General features: G+C 43.1%; 1 protein-coding gene and 1 pseudogene across 2 annotated transcripts in view; one reads left to right on the top strand and one right to left on the bottom strand.

Moving 5' to 3' along the window:
- Positions 1-19605, bottom strand: part of XKR4 (XK related 4) — a gene marked incomplete at both ends in the record, with an annotated part of 321432 nt that overhangs the window by 106543 nt on the left and 195284 nt on the right. The window contains one exon of the mRNA XM_079722464.1: positions 18658-18857. Within this exon, the coding sequence (XP_079578590.1) occupies positions 18658-18857 (200 nt within the window). The remainder of the gene's footprint in view (positions 1-18657; positions 18858-19605) is intronic.
- On the top strand, positions 3388-4648 carry LOC307065464 (large ribosomal subunit protein uL4-like; annotated as a pseudogene). The gene has a single exon. The product of its transcript is annotated as a large ribosomal subunit protein uL4-like (transcript).

Here is a 19605-nt window from a genome sequence, read left to right as displayed (position 1 = left end):
AATAGAGAAAAACAGGCAGCACACAGAATTTGAAGGCACAGAATACATTTCTGTTTCTATCACATTCACTACCAGCTTTTTTTGGATTCTTTCAGTTGGTACAATAAAATGTAAAATGTCTCTCCTCTTGGTTCTTTCTAAAGGGTTAAGCATAATATACACATGAGTGAGGTTATATATTTTCTAAAAGGCGAGATTAAAGAGGAACTTTTTCTTTTTTTTTTTTTTTTTTTGTGGTACGTGGGGCCTCTCACTGCTGTGGCCTCTCCCGTTGCAGAGCACAGGCTCCGGACGCGCAGGCCCAGCGGCCATGGCTCACGGGCCCAGCCGCTCCTCAGCATGTGGGATCTTCCCGGACCGGGGCACGAACCCGTGTCCCCTGCATCGGCAGGCAGACTCTCAACCACTGCGCCACCAGGGAAGCCCTCTGCATCCTTTGATGATGTAAATTTATAGGAATAATGAGCTCCTTTGGGGGATTCTTTGTCTCTCTGAACTCATTGGAGTGTACTCATTTTATTTATTTATTTGTTTATTTTTGGCTGTGTTGGGTCTTCGTTTCTGTGCAAGGGCTTTCTCTAGTTGCGGTGAGATGGGGCCACTCTTCATCGCAGTGCACGGGCCTCTCACTATCGTGGCCTCTCTTGTTGCGGAGCACAAGCTCCAGACGCGCAGGCTCAGTAGTTGTGGCTCACGGGCCCAGTTGCTCCGTGGCATGTGGTATCCTACCAGACCAGGACTCGAACCCGTGTTCCCTGCATTAGCAGGCAGACTCTCAACTACTGTGCCACCAGGGAAGCCCCTGTACTCATTTTAATGTAGTATTGTTTTGAAACCAGAAAACAGCAACAAAACTAGACCTCCTCCCTTTTCAAGCCCTCACACTGCTTATGGGGACCAACAAAAACAGTTACACTCAGTTTTAATTTCTATTCCCCGATGAAGATGAAATCTGATTGGCACCATGGCAACACGTTGCCTGGAGCATCCAATAGGTATTACTTGTGCACAATCTCGCTCACAAATTGTCTTTATAAGTGTTAGGAGAGGTGTGATCTTCTCCTAGAATGCACTAAATTAAAAAAGGCTGAAGAAAATCCAATTCGTGTTTCCAGAAGTACCTTTCTAGGGTCTGATAATATCAGATTACTGTTTCACATTTCCCCCCACCCCCCGTATTCACTAGGTGCAAGCAAAGAATTAGACATCCTGACAAGCATCAAGTAAGTGGAGAATTGAGGCACCACTGGGGCATGGACGTGCAATGAACTTACCGAGTTCTGGTGTTTTTCTTTGACTTTTGATATTTCAGTTTGTTGACTTTTTCTACCTTCCTTCCTTCCTTCCTTCCTCCTTCCTTCCTTCCTTCCTTCCAGGAAGAAGCAGTGATGTAGTATTCCTAATTCCCTGAATTGGTAGTACAGTCTTGGTGGTATGGTTGATATCTTAGTTATAAATGATCTTTTTTCTCATTGTCTGTACCAAGACATCAGAGTTAACTATTCCCCATGTGATGTAAGAGGATGGTTTTTGAGTACCTGCCATATACTGAGTCTGATTCAGGGCATTTGTCCTTCACAATGTCTCAGCAAATTCTTCTAGGTGCCTTTCTTATGAGGTAGGGATTGCTTTCCCCCCTCCTCTGATGAAGAAATAGATGCAGACAAGTAGCGAAATGAGCCGCAGCTCAAAGTTATTAGGTGGTGGAGCCAAGATCACAACAAAGTCTGTTGAATCTGAACTCTCTCTCCATTCTGTTCCTTGAGGAGGCAGCCTGCATCTCTCTCTCATCCTCTGGGTGGTGGTGGAGGTTGGGGACTAGTGTCATTGTCATTAGGCATTATGACTTTCAACTATTGTGTTATAACTTGAGAAGCAGTCTCTCATGCCCTTTACCTTAAATATCATTTGCATTAGCACCCCCCAAAATGAAATAGTAAGGTATACATCTAACAAAATATGTACAATATCTATATGAAGAAAGCTATAAAACTCTAATGAAAGAAATCAAAGAACTAAATAAATGGAAAGGTATGTCATGTTCATGGAAGTAAAAAAAGAAGATCCAATATTGGCAAGATGTCAGTTCTTCCCCACTTGATCAATAGATTCAATTCAATCCCAATCAAAATCCCAGCAAGTAATTTTGTGGATATTGATAAACTAATTCTAAAGTTCATGTGGAGAGGTAAAGACCCAGTACAACCAATGTAATACTGAAGGAGGAGGACTGACCCTACCCAACTTGAAGATTTTCTATAAAGCTCCAGTAATCAAAAAGTGTGATACTGGTGAAAAATTGACAAACAGGTCAATAGAACAGAATGGAGGGTCTAGAATAGGCCCACATAAATGTAGTCAATTGATGTTTGACAAAGGAGCAAAGTCAACAGAGAAAAGACAGTCTTTCCAACAAGTAGTCCTGGAACAACTAGACATCCACGTGCAACAAAAATGGAATCTAGACACAAACCGTATAAACTTCATAAAACTTAACTTAAAATGGATCACACTAAATGCAAAATGCAACACTATAAAACCCTTAGCAAATAACATAGGAGAGAATTTAGATGACCTTGAGTATAGTGATGACTTTTTAGATGCAACACCAAAGGCATGATCCATAGAATAAATAATGGATAAGCTGAAAATCATTAAAATGAAAAACTCCTGCTCTGTGAAAAACACCATCAAGAAAACAAAATGACAAACCACAGACTGAGAGGAAGTATTTGCAAAAGACAACTGATAAAGGATTATTATTCAAAATATACAAAGAACCCTTAAAACTCAACAATAAAAAAATACAACAACCCACCCAACTCAAAAAATGGGTGGAAGACCTTAACAGACACCTCACCAAAGAAGAAATACAGATGGCAAAAAAGCATATAAAAAGATGCTCCAGATCATATGTCATCAAGAAAATGCAAACTAAAACAGCAGTGAGACACCACTATACACCTACTAAAATGGCCAAAATCCAAAACACTGATAACATCAAATGCTGGGGAGAAATTGTCATTCATTGCTGGTGGGGATACAAGATGGTACAGCCACCCTGGAAGACAGTTTGGTGGTTTCTTACAAAACTAAGCATACTTTTATCATATAATCGTTGATATTTTCCTAAAGGAATTGAAAGATTTATGTCCACACAAAAACCTGCACACAAATGTTTACAGCAGCTTTATTCGTAATTGCCAAAACTTGGAAGCAACCAAGATGTCCTTCAGTAGGTGAATGGATAAATAAACTGTGGTCCATCCAGACAGTGGAATATTATTCAGCACAAAAAGAGATGAGCTCAAAAGCCATGAAGAGACATGGAAGGACCTTAAATGCATATGACTTATTTTCTTGTGGGAGCCGCAGGTTGAGAGGAGCATGGCCCTGGCGTGTGCTCGTCCACTGATATCAGTGTACTCCGAAAAGGGGGAGTCATCTGGCAAAAATGTCACTTTGCCTGCTGTGTTCAAGGCTCCCATTTGACCAGATATTGTGAACTTTGTTCACACCAACTTGTGCAAAAACAACAGACAGCCCTATGCTGTCAGTGAATTAGCAGGTCATCAAACCAGTGCTGAGTCTTGGGTGCTGCCAGAGCTGTGGCTCGAATTCCCAGGGTTCAGGGTGGCAGGACTCACCACTCTGGCCAGGATGCTTCTGGAAATATGTGTCCTGGGGGCCGCATGTTTGCACCAACCAAGACCTGGCGACACTGGCACCGCAGACTGAATACAACACTGAAGGGATATGCCATCTGCCCTGCACTGGCTGCCTCGGCGTTACCAGCGCTGGTCGTGTCTAAAGGTCATTGTATTGAGGAAGTTCCTGAACTTCCTTTGGTGGTTGAAGATAAAGATGAAGGCTACAAGAAGACCAAGGAGGTTGTTTTGCTTCTGAAGAAACTTAAAGCCTGGAATGATATCAAAAAGGTCTACGCCTCTCAGCAAATGAGACCTGGCAAAGGCAAAATGAGAGACCGTCACTGTATCCAGCGAGGGGACCCTGCATCATCTGTAAAGGGCGCATCATCAAGGCCTTCAGAAACATCCCTGGAATTACTCTGCCTAACGTGAGCAAATCAAACCTTTTGGAACTTGCTCCTGGTGGGCACGTGCTACGTTCCTGCATTTGGACTGAAGGTGCTTTCCACAAGTTAGAGGAGCTGCATGGCACTTGGCGTAAAGCTGCTCCCCTCAAGAGTAACTACAATCTCCATGCACATGATGCTCAGTACAGACCTTAGCAGAATCTTGAAAAGCCCAGAGATCCAAGAGCTCTCCGGGCAGCACGCGACAGGATTCATCAGAGTCCCGAAGAGGAGTCCACCGAAAAGCCTGAGAATCATGCTGAAGCTAAACCTGCATGCAAAGACCATGCGCCGGAACACCATTCTTAGCCAGGCCAAGTACCACAAAATCCGGATGGATAGGGCAGCAGCAGCACTAGAAGCCAAATCAGATGAGAAGGGGGTACCAGGCAAGAGCCTGTGCTGGGAAAGAAAGGAAAGGAGGCTGTTGGCCTTAAGAAGCAGAAGAAGCTTTTGGTGGGAAAAAAGTCTGCAGTGACCAAGAAACCAGCAGCTGAAAAGAAGCCCGCAGAAAAGAAACCCACCTCAGAGAAAAAGAAGGCTGCTGTATAACCTTAAATTTGCTTATTACATAGAGGTTAAATCATTTTGGACAGCTGATTTTGAATAAAGACCTGTTTTTTAAAAATGCATATGACTTAAGTGAAAGAAGCCTATCTGAAAAGCCTACAGACTGTATGATTCCAACTATATGACATCCTGCAAAGGGAAAAGCTATGGAGACAGTAAAAAGATCAGTGGCTACCAGGGATTGAGGGGAGGGAGGGATGAACAAGAGGAGAATGCAGGATTTTTAGGGCAGTGAAAATACTCTGTATGGTATTATAATGATGGATATATGTCATTATACATTTGTCCAAACCCACAGAGTGTACAACACCAAGAGTGAAGCCCATGTAAACTATGGATTTTGAGTGATAATGATGTGTCAATATAGGTTCATCCCTGGTAACAAACGTACCATCTGGTGGAGATGTTGATACTGGAGAAAGCCATGCCTCTGTGGAGGCAGGGACTGTATGGGAAACCTCCGTGCCTTCCCCTCAATTTTGCTGTGAACCTAAAACTGCTTTAAAAAATAAAGTCTATTAAAAAATGAAGAAAATATGACCACCAATTATAGGAATCTTACACTTTCTTAGACTGTAGAAAATATCTCAACACTTACAATATGAATGCTAATAAGCTTGTGGAAAAAAGATTAGTTTCCATGTCTAATGGCGTGGAGACGATGTGCTTAGAAAATATAAAGAAAATCCACATTTGTTTTGCTCATAAATGTATATTCTTTCAAAAAACGTCAAGGCTGAAAGTACTTCACGCTAAAAATATAGGTCAGTGGACAGATCAAAGTCTGAGTGGCATTTGCTGGAAGATCCCTGAGGTTTCAAAACTCTACTAGGACACCTCTGAGGTTAAGAGTCAAGATCACAACATGGGCAGTGGGCACTGGCCGTGCAGGGCAGAAGTGACCTAGGCCACAGAGAGCGCTCAGGGGGAGAGCAGGCTCGGATTTAATTCCAAGGTTAGGGAAAATGAATTCAAATGGGTTTACATCCATTTAAAAGAGAAAGAAAATGTGAATTTTGAAACCTCATTTCATAGCAAATTTAGAAACACGCTAGGGGTGCCCGTCCCCTTCTCCACGTGAGACAGGAAGGAAGGAAGGAAGAAGATGGCCCACGTGGACCACTTGACATCCCCAAGTGCCACACAGGAGGTTAAGGTCCTTTTCATTGTTTATGTGATTCTAGCACAACGTGGCGACTTAGATCAGGAAATTCTTTTTCAATCAGAGAAGCAAATTCTCAGCATGGTTAAGGAACACACTGAAAGCTACAGGTGAGTGAAAATGTAAAAGATCATTCATGACGGAATGTCTCCACGTTGGGGTCCTTTATCCATGAGAGGAGCCCTGAACCCTGGGCTCTGGTCCCAGCTCCACCTGCTGCTGGGAGTGTCACCTTTGTTAACTCACACTAACCTTTGTTAACTACTAGGGTAGGAGAGCAGGAACTGGATTAGATAAAGATTTTGCTTTTGTTCTGCTTCTCAAGCCTACCGTTCACCACATGGTTTATGTCTTACATTTACGTCTCTTTCCTGAAACTTGTCCTCTTGGCCACTTCACTGATTTTCTTCTTCCTTTTGTAGTCTAGAAGTTCTACCTTGCTGCCATGATTTCTTCTCCTCTAATTTGCAATCTTTACTTCTTTCCTAAGCTTGGTCCTGATGACAGCAATGTCGTCATTGCCTAATAGACTAATAGAGTCTAATAGACTATTCAGTTCTCATCTGGGCTGGTCCCTTATGAGCATCTCTTTTGAAATAACGGCCTTGGCTACCACATCACCGTGCTCTTCTGATTATCCCACTTCTCTCTCACTTCCTCTGCTTCACTGACTGGTCTTGGTCATCATTCTTCTAGCATTCAAATCAGTGCCTGCCATGGATAGGGACTCAACAAATGTTTGTTCAGTAAATAATGTAATAAATAATGCTGAGTTTTTTTCAGGTCTTAATTAAGACATTGTATTCCATTATTGAGAGATGTGTTGCTGGACCTTATATGGACAAAGATGTTCAGGACCCTCAAGCTTCAAGATCAAGTTCAAATCATTCCCCTCCTACTTCTGGGAGTTGGTAGTGTTACAACGCATGCACCTCATGCTCTGACTTCCTCCTCAGGGCCCAGCAAACCTGCCTCCCAAACATTTCTACATTCAAAATCATTTCACTCATTCTTGAAGATCCAGTACCCTCTCTTTCACAAAATTCCCTAGCATCTTTAAATTTGGAAAAAATGTCTTCTTCTGGGCTCAGAAAACATTTTAAAAATGAATTTTTTTTCAAATGCGTTTTCTTTAATAGCTTCTTCACTTATCTGCATTGAGTTTTAAAAATCTGTGAATTTAAAAATCTATGCATTTATTTACTCAGCCATTTATTCCAAAAGTCTACGTTAAAAATATCTATTGCCTTTTTACATACTAGCACATGTGTTTTAGCTTTTTTTTAATTTGAATTTTAACTCAATGTTTTAGTTAACGAAAATCTGGTAGTACCTGCCTTCACAGAAGCCTACACACTGGAAAGGCTACATTTCAATGCTACACTGGAGAACTTCACGCCCTATAAAATGGTCCAGGTGTGTGAAGTGATAAAATTATGGATGTTTTAAAAGTTTTGGAGGTTTGGAGTCTCCTTAGCCTCACGGACTCCCGGACTTTTTCTACAGCTGAGTGGAAAGCTGTGGAAATTTAGAATCACAATGAAAGTGCTGACAAAACCTTCCACAGGCAGCTCTCAGCAGGCCTGTCCTTCCGCAATCAGAAGCTCATTGTGAGCTTCGGGGAGTGAATCTCCATGTGGTTTTATACTAAGGAACGCTTACACACCAACTGAATCAGTTGCTCCTTTTTGCTCCTGCTTGCATCTGGCTCAGTGTGATGGGATCTCATCCCTCCCGATTGCATACATATAGGCTCCCATGCATGAGGGAGCAGTATGGTGAAAAAAAGGCCTTTCTTAAATCAGTCAACAGGAAATGATCCCAGTTTTTTACCCCTGCTGAGTCATCAAGAAAATATTAGCCTCCATGTCTAAGGACTGCTTCAAAACTCAGTTTAACTCCAAGCTGCCCAGTGAATGTAAAATATTTCTAGACTCGACTGTATGCTCTGTGATGACACAAGTTTGTCATAGAGAAGAGGTTCCATAGTGAAAACTATTCCATTGGTTGTGGACGCTTCCCTCATTCACCCACCCAATCAGAATTGGGTCAGAAAATCCTGATCGTGTAACTGTGTTTGTGGCTTCCTAGGAAAAAAAAAAGTTATTTAGGAAAATACCATACTAAGCCACTTTTGAATTTTTTATTAAGTTGACCTCATTTTGACTCTGCTCAGCAAGGATTTGGGTCATTCACGGTAGTTATTTTTAGTTTTTAGAAATAACAATTACAGTACATCAGTATTCAAAGTAAATACCTGCTCTGAGTTAGGGGTAAAGGTCAGGTGAGTGGGCTGCTGTTTCCTTTGTAAACAAACAAAAATGCCCAAAGAGCATTGCTCATCATCCAGCTCTACAGGGATTCAGTCATTAGTCATCGCAGAGCTGAGGGACAGTGCATCCTGGGAGAGATTCAGGGTTAAGTCAGGATGAGACGCTCTGTGCTTTGGAAAAACAGTCCCCTAGATAGTTAGATGTGTATCTCAGGAAGAATTTTAATGAACCCAGATTCTTGCATCTTCTATACATAGAAAAACACTGAAATCATTAACTTGAGATATCTGTTCTTCAAGACCAGCAGTACCATTTTACCAGGATGTATGCTGGACTACACGCATTCCCAGCCAAAAATCATATCCATCCTGGTTCCTTTCCTACCTCTTTGGAAGAGTTTCCTCGGAGCTAAATTATCTAAATTTATTTATCACCCTGAATAAAACTTAAACTCACAACTCCTACGTTGTACATTTTTTTTTTAAGTTGATGCCTTGAAGGTACGAAGTGCTGAAAAATTACTGAAATATTTGGGGAGGTTGGAGGTTGGCAAACAAGGAAGCCACAAGAAAGGCGAAGGAACGGTGAGTGTTTGGGGACATCATTCACCGCGGACAGCCCTTATATCTGTTTGCTTCTCTGTTGCACCAACCTCTCTGCAACTTTCCGCCAGGTTGCTGCTCTCCCAAGCCAGGCGTGTGCAATTATTCGCATCTGTTCACCAGCTACCCTCACCCCACCCAGTCTATCACCCAGTGCCTGAACAAGCACGCACCCATGCTCACTCACATCTCACCGAGAAGGAGAGGGAGAGAGAAGGAATACTGAGTGGAAAAATACCAAGATTTGTGCTTGATTATTGGAGATAATTAAGTAGGACCTAAAAATAGTCACGCCCTTATTTCATATTATGTTCAAAATGATTCAAATTCAAAACTATTCACAGCTGTGCTGGGGGCTGCTACCATACAGAGTTGATTTCAAGCACTTGAATCAACGATCAGCAAATGAAGCTTCTCTCTGTTCTTCTAAGTATAAATTGGAGTGGTACCATGACTCAGAGGCTATGGAATGTGAAATAAGGGGATCAATAATATCATTACCTTCATGACCCTCATCGTTTATTCTGTCAATACTTTTCAATAGAGGGGAGCAGTGCGGCCAACATGCCCTGTCGGGTGTGTGAGCCTCTCCTTACGAAGATGTTGATGATGATGAGTCTTCAAAATTCAACTCCATATATGTATTGATTAAGCAGACTGGCAGTTTACTATTTTATTGATTGATTGATTGATAACCGCCAAATACTAACGATGCAGAAACAGGCTGAAAAATAAGACGTACAGAAAAATACGTGTATTTTTTTTAAGTATATATGTAGGATTTGCCCTGCTACTAGAAATATTTTTCAAATACGAGGAACAAATCTAATCATGTGCCACAAGTAACACCAACAATCCCATTGCTTTGAGGGGACTGTTATCCACCAGCATCGCTGAACAGACAGGTGTAGACAAAACCACTGGCCTCCCTCTTCTGGTTTTGTTCACGTTGCTATCTTTTCTTTACTGAACCTGACAAAATGTTAGGCTTCAGTTGTGACCCAGCTCAAAGGCTGCTCTTTTCATGAAAACTTCCCTGATTCTTCCAACATTCCCTGACGTCACAGACGGCACCACATTTCTACTTTCTGTGTATCATTTTCTTTCTTTCTCTTTTATTTTTACTGAAGTATAGTTGATTTACAATGTTGCAACAATCTCTGCTGTACAGCAAAGTGACTCAGTTATACACATACATACATTATTTTTTTATATTCTTTTCCATTATGGTTTATCACAGGAGATTGGATATAGTTCCCTGTGCTCTACGGTAGGACCTTGGTGTTTATCCATTCTAAATGTAATCCTTTGCATCTACCAACCCCAAACTCACAGGCCAACCTTCTCCCTCCCCGCTCCCCCTTGGCAACCCAAGTCTGTTCTCTATGTCTATGAGACTGTTTCTGTTTTGTAGATAGGTTCATTTGTGCCATATTGTAGATTCCACAAATAAGTGATATCATACGGTTATTTGTCTTTCTCTTTCTGACTTACTTCACTTAGTATGATAATCTCTAGTTGCATCCATGTTGCTACAAATGGCATTATTTCATTCTTTTTTATGGCTGAGTAGTATTCCATTGTATACCACACCTTCTTTATCCATTCATCTGTTGATGGACATTTAGGTTGTTTCCATGTTTTGGCTATTGTGATCTGTATCATTTTCTATAAGAGATCATTTTATGTCACCAAAGGGCCTTAACATGGCCACCAACAGTATAGAGCACATTGAATAATAACAATTTTTTGGTCTTTCTTTTCCATTAGGTTGAATTCTTTGAGAGCAGGGGCTATGCCACTTGGTTTTTTATCAAGTACACCTAGCCTAGGGCTTTGTCACCCAGCAGACATTCATTCTTCCTTTTATTCAACAAATATCCACCAACTGCTTATAATGGGCCCAGAGCAGAGGGTCCATGCAGCCAGGAAGTAATGCGTGTCAGCCTTTGCTGTGACATCATCATCCGCATCAGCCTCTATGGAATTTGTCAGCACCTGGGAGGGAGGACGTGCTGTCTTCTTTTAATACCCAGTGGGCTTTCACACTAAATACTATTGAATACATTTAACATATCCATAAAGCCAAAAGAAATCACAACTGTCCAGTGTAAAGGCTGCTGTTTTATAATTTTTGTGCTCTTTAAAAGTTTTCTTGGGTCAGATTTTTGTTATGTGTTTTGAGGAACCTATGCCTACTTTCCTAACAATTTTGGTTCAAATTAAAAGTCTTTGATGAAGCTGTTCTTAAAATTTTGTTTCATCAATAATGAGCTGCTGCTTAATAGAATAGATTTAATAAAGCTTATATGGTGGGTACAATGAAGTAACAAGGGAAGAAACTAGGACACTTCTTGGAATTAAGCCCTTCCTATTCCAATGGGCACCATTAAGAGCTCTTTTCCAAATCTCAAAAGATTTATCCCATTCCCAGTCCTTGTCACATTTATTGCCCTCACTGACTTCCTGTGCATTTGGATCAGAAAGTTGAGACATTGCAGAGCTCTCAAGAAATGTACTTTAAAATTGCCAGTTTGACATTAAGTATCAAAAGCCTTCAAGCCCGCAAGCTTGTCCTCAAATCCACGAATTTCACTTTAGATATTTAACTAAGGCTGCAAAGATTTTCTTAATGTGTTTATAATAGGATTATCATAGGATTATTGATTATGGTGACTATAGATGATCACTTATCATTTCAAAAACAGGGAATTAGTGGAAAAGAAAAAGATAATCCATGTGCTAGTAAATCACGCAGTAGTTAGAAATGATGTCGAGTTACATACATCGTCATGGACATATATTCATGATGTATTGCCAAAAAAGAGGAGGTCACAAAATAGTATCCGTATTTTAATTCTATTTTAATGTAATATATACGAAACATGAAAGAACTCGATAAGCATTAAAATATAATTAATTATGGCAATATGGTGGTAGGTGATATGGGACAATTTAAAAAAAAATAAAGATGAGAGTTATCACGGTGTGCTTGTTTATGTGTGATGGCGATGATCCAGTAGAAAGGAGAAACTGATAATGCAGGGGAGAGAGAGGGTAATTTCATGAACAGGATGCTTACATAGGTGAGAGGGCACGGGGTCCAGTGCAGAAGAAGAGGGGTCAGGAGATGAGACCAGGCACAGCTTACCCATAGTAAATGGAGGGCAGCCAGGTGATGGGTGCAGGAGGAGGTGGGGTTAGCGGTGGGAAAATAAAGCCGTTCTTATTTCACTGCTTCGGTTTTCTCACTGACATAGGAAGTGAAAGCAGTGGTTTGAAGCGATGGAGGCAGATGGCTGGAAGTGTGAGAATGCAGAAGAAGGAAGGAAACAGTCAGTTTTGTAGCAGGAGAGTGAATTTCAAGGAGAAACAGTGTCGGATGCACAACAGTGCTGAGTGACCATTTGAGATCTGTGGTCAGACGTTTCAGAGAGATGTATCAGTTGCCAAACTCGGCTGCTTGGATATATTTAATATGACACAGTCTCCATGGTATAAAATGCATGCGTTTGTCTCATACGATAGTCTTTCAGGCTTTCACTCAGAAACAGCTTTAACTAGCTTGATGATCAAATCTCTTAGGTGGAAGCAGGCAAAAGGAGACCAGCAGGGTGGGGCACATGTGCCAGTTACCTGGCAGGCGGGGTCCCCAGCTCCTTGACTGCAGTTTCCCGCTAGGTTCTTCCCAGAGGTGGCAGTGGCCGGAGCTTAGAAAGTGGGAGGCGAGGAAAGGAGACAGTTTTCTGGCTTCCTGCTCAGATCAGCATCCAGTTAGTCTTGGACTTCTCCAGCCACCAGCCCTCGGCTCTTTTGGGCCCACCAGACGCAGCCTCACTGCAGCGCGGGGAGCAGCAGCTGGGACGGGGCCCTCAGCAGTAAGATGATTTCTGTGAGCGTCGCTCCATCCCTGCCTGGTAGCCTCTTCAGCGGCTAGACTGGCCCCTCTGGTCACCCAGCATTTGCCAGGTTGGGCCCCTCCCCAGAGACCTGTGCACATGTTCCTGATTCTTCTGGCCCCCGGGCTGGGAGCTGCTTCCTTTAATGAAGAATCTTGGACTTGTACAAGCATCCTCTTTTTGTCCACTTATCTTCCTGTAGAGTAGATTCCCTGATTTAAATCCCTTCTTTCTGAGATACCTAACCTGTTTTGTTTTCCTGGTTGGGGATGATATTCTAATGGACACACAAAAAGCAAGACACAGCAGCTGATGATTGGAGATGAAACAGCCAAAGTCCCAGAGTGGTGGGAGGACATTAAAGTATGTGCCTAAGCTCTTGGCAAGGGCTGTGCAAGGAAGAGCCAAGGGGCAGGTGCAGCCCTCCGACCCTCAGCATTCTCGGACCAGACACCAGGCGGCAGGAGAGGGGTCCCGACGCTACGTGATTGGAAACACACTGCCTTCTGAGCTATGCTTTCCAAAGCTACCAGTATAGATTTCATGGAAACAAGTCCCTTTTCACACTCGTATTTCATCAGTTTAAATGCCAATTAAGCGAAATGACTACCAGAACAAGAACCTTGAGATAAGCAGCTTCAGAAAACCAGACCAGCCCTTGCGAAGCGTTCAGCTCAACTTGAGGAGACAACGGGGCCTGCGGACCCAAAGCCGCCCGGTTGGCGTAAACGTTCAACGCACGAATGGCCTCAGGAAGAACCTTCTGCAGAGGGAATGGAGAACTGCCTGCCCGGCGCTGGAGAGGTGAGCTTTGGCCGCATCCGTTTTGGGAAAACGAGCAACCTTCCTTGTGGGATGGTGGAGCCCCAGTTTGGCATTGGTGAGCGGGGGTGGTATGGATCAGAGACCCACGCGTCAGGCGGTGACGGGCTAGACGCCCATGACCGTGTCTTCCATGTCGTGTCTGTGATGCAGCGTGAACTGCCCCCTCGTGAAGAACGGGCTCAAGCAGGGGCTGTGTGGTCCCTCTATGGGGGATGGGGACCTAGACCTGCTCTCGTTTTCTCTCATCCCATCTAGAAGATGGAACAGCTCTTCTGCAATACACCCAGATGAGTTAGGCCTTTCTAAATATGTTTTGTCACGTTCTTTATAATGTCACATTACAAGCTTTTAATAAAAAGTGAATTTTTTTAGGACCAATTTTACAGTCCTTCACACACCATCATGCACACAATAGACATTCGATAAATGGGTTAATGAACTTAACGAAAATAGCGACGGAAAAACAGACAGATCCAAAGGGACAGGACACAGTCCCACTCACAGGCTGACACTCTCCCCGGCATTTTCCCTCCCCTGCAGAAATCCACGGGTGGAGCCGGGTGCAGAGACAGGAACTCGGCACAGAGGACTTGGGCCTGGGGGTTGATGGGTCCCTTCTCTAACCTCAGCCTCGGAAAGGTAGCCGGGCGTGGCTCCACCTGCTTTACCATAAAATGGAGCAACTGGAAATCCAGTGGTTTAGGTCTTAAAAGTCCTCATCAGGATGTGACAAAGGAGACAGTTGTCACACTCAAGGTGTCTCCTACCGTGGTTGGCTGGGGATGGTGTTTGTTTAAGGAGAGCCCCTTAACCTTTGACTTCCCTGTAGTTTCGTGGGATGCAAGACAGGAAAAGAATAATTAGAAATTTCTTCCAGCCCCCTTTGCTTTCTTCCGCTCATGAAGTATTCAGGATAAACTGTAGGCAAAATGGGCAACCATGGGGGTTTTGGATACGAAGAAATCGGAATTGAGGTAGATGTAGGTGTCTCTTCCTGCTCAGCAAAGCTTTCCTGGGCACACGGCCTGTGGGAAAGCATTTGTTCCTAACTCACTCTGTGCATCACAGTTTAAATACACAGGGAGTGTAAAAGAGATTTTCCAACAATGGCAAGTAAAGGTGGAAATTGGAAATGAAGAACTAAAGCCATCTGGAAAAAGTGGGAGCAATTGTGCTGCTAGGTAGGCACCCACTTGCATCTGGTGAGGGCCTGATTTATTCTGTTTTAGATGGTTCCTTCCAGGAAGTGCTGCTCCTACACGAAGGCTCTGTGGTGCGGGCATGCACACCTGGCCATCAGAGCCAGGTGACGGTGCTGCTTGCAGCCTGGGCCGTGGTGCACACGTTCTGGCTGAGAAGTTTCCACGGTGTGTGCACGGTGACCCCGCACGGCATCCCGGGCCGCTCCGAGGAGCTTCCACCCCCACGGGCTTCCACCCCATGGCGTGGCTCTGAGCAACGCTGCCGGCTAGGCAGGGCCTGTGGACACCTGTACCTGCACGAATCAGTATCCTCTCTGCCAGCTGGTCTACACAACCAAAGCCGAGTGCTCAGAGCATCACAAAGCTAAAAGTGACTTCAGAGAGCCTCTGGCCCAGCCAGGCCTTTTATAAGGAGGGGTAACTTTGATCTGTAGAAGGTAGTTAACCTTGTACCTTTGCTTGCACCATCTGTAAGAGATAGAATCAAACGTCCTGGATGGGTTTGAGATGTTGCTTGAAAATAGGACTGACAGGCCTTGGACCGCATCTGACATCTCTAACACAGAGGGCTGCATCCGCTGCACGGAGGACCAACAGGAGTGCTTTGCCCATCTCTGCTTATCACACACAGTCCTTCTACATCTCTCTGTCCCTCCTCTGTCCTTCCTGCATGCCTTGCTCTCTCGCCCTCTCTCTCCAGGTGGGGATATGGGATTGGACTGGAAACATAATGCCGTGTAAACTGGAAGTTCTAAGCACAGGCTGCTATACCGTCTTATGGTCCATGTGCTGTCTTAGTTGTGCGGGTACAGTTGAGACTCCCTGAGTATTTCTGGCTCTCCAGAGGCAGATGTTCCAGGGAAAATGCCAGATTCAGTGAAGAGCAACGATTCTGTCAAGGATGGCAGTGTGGAGTGGAAGGAACTGGATATTCAGGTTCAAGTTTCTGCTCGGCCCTGATTCCTGGTCTCAGAACAGGAGCTGAATTCTCCTTCCTGGGACAGGACGAACTGAGAAACAATTATGCTTTACTTAGCTCTCCACCGAGCCTGCTGGCCTCCAGTACAGCGAGGCCCCTCTGACTTAATTATTCAATAAGTAAGGAGCCTGAGAAAGGGTTTTCACAGCCCACAGGGTTTTAGGGCCACACCAACTTCCACAAGGGGAATACAGTTTTTCAGCATCGGTTTTAAATGTTGTACTCTTCTTGTTCGATTTTTTAATTGGTTTTAAAAGAGTGTCCATCAGAGAGCAGTAGATGGTTGAAATTGGATTTAAAAAGCATTTTTCTTTCTGTCCTAAAAATAATAATTTTAGACACAGTCATTTATGGAAATAACTTGCAGATTTAGGACCACTCTTACCTGCTAAATAAAAATATTTTGAAGATTTAAATTCAGAGCTATTTGCAAATACCTCACAGCTTTCATGCCATTGATTATGTGCATTCATTGCAGAAAGTTGTGCTTTTACATATAAATCTTAAGAATCTTTTACCATAAAGATATGTGAAAATATAGGTCAGACTCGGTTCTATCACATTCATTTTTCTTTTCCTAGAGAGGAAAGGCTCAGTTCTTACAATTCACATCAGTTTAATTTATAAGCTGGTTCATTTGTAAGGGGGGTCCTCTGTCAGCAGAGGGTTGAATTTAGAAGCTCTCTCTGCAGATAAGTTTCTCCTCAAAATGCAGGAGGATTGAGATGGCATTGCCTGAGCTGGTCTTCGTTTGCTGGAGGTTTTGTGGTGGTTGTTTGCTGTCAGGTAGTTCCTCTCTGGTCTTTTAACACAACTTTCTGCTCATCTCCCTGCTTAAACAGTGGCAACCATAAGATCAGCTCAGTGGCCTTATTCCTCATCCTGTGCTCAGTGACTTGTGTTAATCCTAGTGATCTTTGCATCCAACTATCTTTTGACCACCTTGGGAGTGACACAGGACATATTTTCCCCATGGCTCTCTGATTTTGACAGCAAGGCTCGCCTTGGCCAAGGATGAGGTCCCGCTCCTAAAGTCTGTAGCAAACCTGATGCAACAGTGAGCTTAGTCACTAAGCTGGGGACACCAGGCATCCGGGAAGAGCCACAACTCCAAAAAACACATATTTTGATTCTTATGTTTAGGATGAATAATCTGATAAAGGCAAAGAATTGTCTTTTCTGTATGTTTTTCTTTTTCTATAAAACTTTACGTAAAGCTCTCAAACGGAAAAGGTGATCTCATTTTCTCACACCCTCCCTCTCCTTTCCTTCTCCATCTTTATCATCTTTAGGATAAAAACTTCTCTGTGATGTTACAGATCTTTTAGGAAACTAGCAGAGACCCTCAGGAATCTTGGGCCACACAGGAAGGTGGCTTGCCACACTCTTCACTTGTGCCTGGGGTTTTCTCTTCCAGAGAGTTCTCAGGTGTGTAACTATACCAAGGGGGTGCCAAGTTCTTCTGGAGATGAGAATCTGACAGAGATTCAGTTTGATGTTGACTTTGAATTTGTATCCTCACATACAGACCACCTCCTGATGCATATGCCTGGCCCCGTAAGTTTACTGAGCATTCACAGATGCAGTGGTAGAATAGCACTGTCAAGGCGTTTGGAGATCATCTAGTTTAGTTTGAGAAACTGGGACCCAGAGAGGTTAAGTGACTTGTACCAGGTCTCACAGCGAGGAAGTGAGATAAGCAAAGCTGGAGCCCCCCTCTGCAGCGTGTGGTGTCTCACGTCTAAAGAATTATCCATGGATAATTCACATGGGGGAGGTGGATAAAGCTCGCCTCCCCCAGGCTTTTCTCCTCTGCTTCTGTGCTAACACCCATTTTCTCTTTCTTCCATTTTGCTTACTAGCATGGGAGACTCCCACCCCATGGACCTCTTTAACTCCTTTCTCAAACTTCTTGGACTGAAGCTATTCTCGTGTGGAACCAGGGTTGGGTCAGGAATTCATAAACCAGTGAGCCACTGGCTACCAGCAAACACTCCATCTCTCTTTTCCTGTAATATGCCTCCCTCTCACTCCATTAGTAAAGTACCCAGCCCAGACTTATGTGCTCCTTGCTATAAAAAGTTATAAGGACCTTGGAGAGATTCCCCAGACCAACCAGATCAGATTAGAGGATGGCCCAGTACATACAGCAAGTCACAGCAAGGCTCTGCTGAGACTGAAACAAAACGAGCACATTACATAACGTTACCTATTTAACAACATCTATTTCGTTACAGGATTGACAAATTACCAGGAAGCTATGCAGAAAATGTTACCTATCCAACCTCCCCCACCCATGTAGTCACCTGTCTACCCACTGGTCTGTCTAATCTGCTTCTAGTAAAGACTTCAGCAGCAGGCCCTAAGGAAACGTCAGGGCGGATCTGTTATCAATGGAATCGTCTTACTGATGAGATGATCAAACAAGATGGCGAAACCCCAAAATATTAATCTGACTGTAATATTCATTTTATAAAACTTAGTACTACATAAACAATACATTATTAAATACTGACATTTTCCCATATGACCTTCTTTTTTAAAATATTAAGGTCATCTTTATCATTTCCTTTAATCTCTCCCCTTTTGTGTTCTAATATCAAAAAGAAATGGTGGCGATTACCCTAATATTCAAATATGTATTATATATATAAATTGATACATAAAATGTATATAATATATGTAATAGTTAATATACACACAACATTAGAGAGGGCTATAGGTCTTTTCTTAAATTTTTGGAAGTTATCGTACAAGCCAGAAAGCTTCAGTGGATTCTGTTCTCATATTGAGCAAGTGTAAAATCATAAGGATTTTTTTTCCTACGCGGAGGGCAGCTTGAGGGCAAAAACGTCTTTCTGTAAATTACCCATGAGAAGTGATGGCGAAGAAGAAAACAGGCATCATTCACAAATACAGGTGTCAAGAGGCCAACAATAATATAGAGCACCGTGACCTGCGTCAAAGGGTACTGGAACGGTCCTCAGGTCGTGAGAAAAGGAGCCGACCACCTTTCCCCAAATGCAGAGAGTGAATTGCAAGCCCTTACCTTGGAGGGCCTGCAGGCTGTGAGTCTGTACGATGATGCAGAGCTGCAGCACCAGCTGGGGAGCGCTCTCCAGGAAGGTGGCGAGTAGATGCAGCATGCTCACGTCTGCGTACTCGTAGACCATCTTCCAGTAAAACCTCCACCGGTCATTCTCTCCGCTTTGTCGACTTCGAATACCTAAGTATATCGTGTGGAAATACCTAGAACGGAAACACAGAGAAAAAGAAAGACTGGAGTGATAACTAATCCTTCAAACACCAGGGCTGTTTTTTCTCTTCTGCAAACAGCCATATATATATGCAAGCACATCCAGGAAACGACTACCTTAGTGGCTTATCACTTAAGGCCCCAAGTTGGCCCTTATTCTTAAAGGTTCACTTTGAGGAGTCACTGCAATTTTCGTCTTCATTAAAGCATTCCACTGCCTTGTAATATGAAGAGGGAGGTGAGACACAGGTGTAGACGGGATTTTCCGCTTTGATAATCTACAGACACCCTTCCTGGTCAGTCCCACCGTGTTGCCGGCCTCCAAAATAAAGCAACCTTTCCTTTCCTACCAACACTTGTCTCTCGAGAATTGACTTTTGAGTGGCGTAACAATATCACTTCTATGCAGAATCTTAAAAAAATGACACAAATGAACTTATTTACAAAACAGAAACAGACTCACAGACTTAGAGGACTAACTTATGTTACTGGGGTAATGGCGGGGGAGGGATAGATTGGGAGTTTGGGATTGACATGTACACACGGCTGTATTTAAAACAGATAACCAACAAGGACTTGCTGTACAGCACAGGGGACTCTGCTCAATACTCTGTAATAACCTAAATGGGAAAATAATTTGAAAAAGAATAGATGCATGTGTACATATAACTGAATCACTTTGCTGTACACCTGAAACTAACACAACATTGTTAATCAACTATACTCCAATATAAAATAAAA

This window comes from Hyperoodon ampullatus (genome assembly GCF_949752795.1).
Source record: "Hyperoodon ampullatus genome assembly, chromosome: 17".
Lineage (NCBI taxonomy): Eukaryota > Metazoa > Chordata > Mammalia > Artiodactyla > Ziphiidae > Hyperoodon > Hyperoodon ampullatus.
This window is presented reverse-complemented; position numbering and strand designations above follow the sequence as displayed.